The sequence below is a fragment of the Nanorana parkeri genome, unplaced genomic scaffold, assembly GCF_000935625.1.
Source record: "Nanorana parkeri isolate BGI_ZX_2015 unplaced genomic scaffold, ASM93562v1 scaffold201, whole genome shotgun sequence".
NCBI classification, from domain to species: domain Eukaryota; kingdom Metazoa; phylum Chordata; class Amphibia; order Anura; family Dicroglossidae; genus Nanorana; species Nanorana parkeri.
This window is the reverse complement of record NW_017306469.1, coordinates 886,624-891,453: the sequence shown is the minus strand read 5'-3', so window position 1 is coordinate 891,453 and position 4,830 is coordinate 886,624. Positions and strand designations below refer to the sequence as shown.

At 38.8% G+C, this 4,830-nt stretch overlaps 1 protein-coding gene across 1 annotated transcript in view; it reads right to left on the bottom strand.

Moving 5' to 3' along the window:
- Window positions 1–4,830, bottom strand: part of LOC108786287 (tenascin-N-like) — a 45,821-nt gene that overhangs the window by 2,833 nt on the left and 38,158 nt on the right. Inside the window, exon 14 of the mRNA XM_018555539.1 lies at window positions 4,057–4,220. Within this exon, the coding sequence (XP_018411041.1) occupies window positions 4,057–4,220 (164 nt within the window). The remainder of the gene's footprint in view (window positions 1–4,056; window positions 4,221–4,830) is intronic.

Sequence of the window (4,830 nt, the reverse complement as noted above, 5' to 3'; positions counted from 1 at the left end):
CCCTCACCCCGTCCCCTCCGATAAGGCATTTGTGAACATTTTGCAATGGAAATGTTTGTTTAATCTACATTGTAGAGTATCCATCGGGGCAGAGTACCACTATCATCTTGTAATAGTTGTAACACGTATAGAGAACTGGGAAATCTAGTCAGGTATCTTGACACTAGAGTGCCAAATAGATAACTACAATGTAACAAGAACTACACATAACTGAAATATCAGTTTTGAGTAAAGATATAATTTAGGACTGCGCTTTCTTCCATGCTGTTCACACAATGATTTCTTTGGAATACCATGGTTAAATTTCACATGCTGTAATAATTCAACCCACATGAGTTATATAATAATTTTCAATGAAATACATTGTAAAATGATCATGTTAGGCCCCAAAGAGCTGCAGTATTTTTGCAGTTGCGTGCCACCCTCAGCAGAACTAATGCATTCCCAAAGGGAGTTCTACTACACAATTAGGCACTCTGATCCACCTAAGCTTGACATTTCTGCTGAATATATGTGTCTAAAACTTAGAAAAATTCTGAAATTTGTCTGGAAAAAGATATGAAGGAAAATCAAAGTGCACCTGTCACAAAATTTAAAACAAAAATGTGAAAAAACACTGAACCTCATTAGAAAATCCACTCCCTGATCTCCTGTACTGCATTCTGATTTAAGGGCAGTCAAACTAAACCTATTTTAATTCCATTTGAATAAAGTGACTCTCCTGGAATGTGATTCTTGATTTTCGTGAACAGTTGTCTTAGTGTCCAGACAGGATGCCAAAGGAAATGGGAACTTAAACATCCATATTAAAGTTATAGAGTGTTTAACCAATATGTAGCCTTTTTTTTGGCTTTACTTGCCCGTACAGTGAGTCCGCATAGACTTGTATGGGGCCATCCCAGATGCTGGAGCGGCAAGTCAGCACAGCCTCATACAAGTCTACGAGGGCTCAGCATGCAGACATGGCCGGTGCTAAAGAGCTTTTCTGGGATACAGAATATTAGTCTAGGCTACTTCAGGTGGGTTAGAGGAATTTAGCTTAAATCCCCATAAATACCTTAAGAAAGCCTTTTTTATATACCACTCTAACTCTGAATGTGATGACTGGTGGCTCAAACACTTTAATCTGTACCTGGTGGACCAGTCAGTTCTTTGTGATGTCATCATGCCGTTGCAGTTTTCTGGATCCATGAGGACCCCGCCGCTAGACAGCCAATAGGAAGGGTCCACATCACCAAGGCGTTGATGTGGACACCCAAAAAAGGACCCCTTCTTGGCAGTGAAGAAGACAGAAAACTTGGACCCATCAGGTCACATGACCATAGATTTAGGTATGTATTTTGGGCATTTTGCTTTGTTGTTTTTTTTAAGTAACTCAGCAATTAGTGGGAGAAAGAGTGGTGAGGAGAGCTATGCCCAGAGTTCAGCAAATAAAGGTTATCCTTTAAAATTGTCAATATTTGAATGGCATAGACTTGGAACAGGCTCCCGTTAAGATAAATTATTTATTTCAACATGTGGTGAGTAAGACAGTTGTCAGTGAGGGGTTAATTATTGATACTATGAGATCATATAATTCTTGTGTAGCTTAGCCCTTAGTGCTGCAGAAAACCATCATAATGTACAGGAGGAGACATATATGGGAACTCCTGTCCACAAGTGCCATCTGCCATCATCATATTGCTTAGCTATAGTGAGATCCTCGGGCTTGTAGAATAGTAACAAGGAAAGTGGAATTTGTTTGCAGATGGGTTTTATTCTAAACTATATTATGTTAATGGGTTTGGCATGAGGCCCAAAATAGCATTGAAATTATGTAAATGTCTAATTTCCCATAAGTCTTCAATCCAGCAGCCTGAAAACAACAGAACATCAGCTCCCTCCCATGGAGAACGGCCCCTAAAACAACTGCTTTAGTACCCTACTAGACACTCAGAAGACCCACAAATCCATCTGAAGCTGTTTTATATGTTTATATTGAAGCCAAGTGCCTAGAAGAGGATGCTGCTGCCAGACCTGCAGAAAATATGCACCACTTCCCTCATACATACAGATAATGCAGGTTTACATAACAACTCTGGTGAAAAAGAAAAAAGAATTAAACTTTTAAACTAGTTATCATGCCCACTGTCTATCAGCAAAACTTTTTTCATCCTGTGCCTTGGTGGTAACAGTATTCACTATACCACAGTGCTGCACTACAGGGCATGACAACCATGTTCTGAGCCTGCAGTTATTTATCCAAGTTGCCCCTGCCCAACCTTATGCCTAGCAGCCTAGTGATGATCAAACCAGTAGAATCCTGTAGTCATCAGTTTTAGATTTTTCTGAATAGGTAGATGTGGTTGTTCTGCTGAGAATTGCAGAATTATGTAATGCAATCAATTGTGATTCATTTATTTGTATGTTTTTTTCTGTTGATTGGTCAAATCTACGTGGATATATTTAGGAGAAGCAAAAAATGTGCAGATTTGCTTGCTCTTCAAGCCAATTTATATCACTGCTTTTGATACATTCCAGAAGAAAACCTGTACTAAGGGAATATGGAAGCTCCCATTGCTGTCTTCTGCTTCTGAAAATATTATTTGCCTGGCTGACGTGCTGATCCAATGGCTTCAATAGTTTCTAAGACACTGACCAGACCAAGCCTTGCTGCCAAACCAGCTGCTGACAAGCCTGAAGTTCTCCCATGACGACTCAATACAATTTTCAAGCTGCAGCGACTGTAGTCCATATACCTGATTTCTATCCTCAAACCCTGATTGGCTACTTGCATGCCCTCTCACCCTAATGGAATAAAGTTGTATCTGGAATATTTTAATCGGTGTGGCGCTTCAGATCCTACATCTACTGTCTTGACTTATTTCAGGACACCATGATCATTGGATTGAAGTAACTTGAGTAGCTATAAGTACTGCTAGGCACTAATATAAACTGAGTAAAGCACCTGGATGAGGGCTGACGCATTTTCAACATTACGGAACAAGTCAAATTGAATATGAAACTATGAAGCCCTTCCTGGGTTTTACTGTTATCTGGGGCCCTGTTAGAGATTTACCCTCACTTCCTATCCCAATGACAATATATTTTACTAGACAGGAAATGTGGGGAAATCTCCAACAGAAACACAGAAATAAATGGTATATTTTAAATAAAGTAGGGGAAGGCACAAACCCATATCATATTTATATTTCAATCTGTGTCCCTGTTGCATATTATTCCTTTCTTCTTGTCTATTGAAGTGGGAGGAGCCCTGGAGCCCTGGAGAGCAGTAAAAATCCAGATGGGGTTCCAGTCCTTTCCAACATTTAAAAAAAGTAATGGCTTGACATACACTTTAAAGTGCACCTGCACTAAGCCTATGGACAATAAACTATTTACATACTTACAATAAGCAGTAAAATACATTTAAAACATGCTCTCACTCACCTCTGTAGCTGCTTTTAATGTGAAGTTATTCATTCTCAAAGATCCTCAAAGCTCACAACAAAGACTCTGGACTCAGTTTCCAAAAACCTAAAACTGGGGTAGGCAACCTCGGCACTCTGGCTGTTGTGGAACTACAAGTCCTTTATTAGCCACAGGCATGACTCCCATGGCTTGAGTGCCGAGGTTACCTCCCCCTGGCCTACAGACATCTGCTAGTGGTTTATATCACACGGCTGGCAACTTGCCAGGATTTGCTCATAAAACGCTCATATTTCAAGGTCTGTGTTGTGAACTTTGGAAATAGATACAAAGATGAATGGGGGCTTGTTATAAAGTGATTTTACTGCTTGTTCAGAATATGTAAATATTTTAGTGTGCATGATCTAGCCACTGGTTCACTTCACTGTGCAACTCTTCCCCTCCTTCTGCAAATCCTCAAACATTTTACAACAATCTACCACCAGGTGTAAAACAATGCACTTCTACAATATAAAAATAAGACAAGTGTAGTATTGGGCTTTCTTGTAGTCTGTCCATAAGAGCAGCAGTTTATATCTGCCACACTATAAGGCTGGTTTGAAACATGTTTCAATATTTTTATGGAGTATTTAAAAAAAGGTTTCTTACCATGCTGTGATTGTTATCGCCATACCGTCCATTGGGATTGGCAAGGTGGCAGTTCTTGTACCAGAATGCTGCCTGATGCGAGAGGGCGCAGTTAGTGAGAGCTATATCATTATCCTTGTCCCAGGTTGTGAACTTCCATCCATTGTGATAGGTAAGAGCGTCACCTGTCAAAGATAGAGAGAAAGCGTGATATAACTGCATGCAATTGTAACACACAGAAGTTCCCAAATGAATATTGATGATTAGGCAGCTTATTCTAAGTGTATCAAAATGCCATAAACTACAGTTTACCAGCCCTTAAATGTGGTAGCTGCATTCCGTTTTTCATTTATTTTCACCTGGTGATACTTTCAGTACCACATTTCCTGTCCTTGGTGACAAGGCTCACATGTACTATATCTATGGAGGAGCAGTACCCTAGGACAGTGATGGCGAACGTTAATGAGCCCCAGTCCCCAAACTGCGACGCAAAATCAATGTATTTATATCAAAGTGCCCACAATTAAAATAAATTTGGTTTTGTGTTTTAGTTTGGGCACTGGGGTTTAAAAAACATTCAGCATCAGTAGGCAAAATAGGGAAACACACATATTCAAACATTTAAACATTTTATTTTTTTTCTTTATTTTTTACTTTTTTAGAGCTTTATTTTTTATTTTTTTTATTACTTTTTTATGTTTTATTTTAATTATAATTGTTTTATTATTTTTTACATATTTTTTAATTTTTATTTATTTTATAATTGTTTTACTTTTATTTTTCACTAGGGCTGGT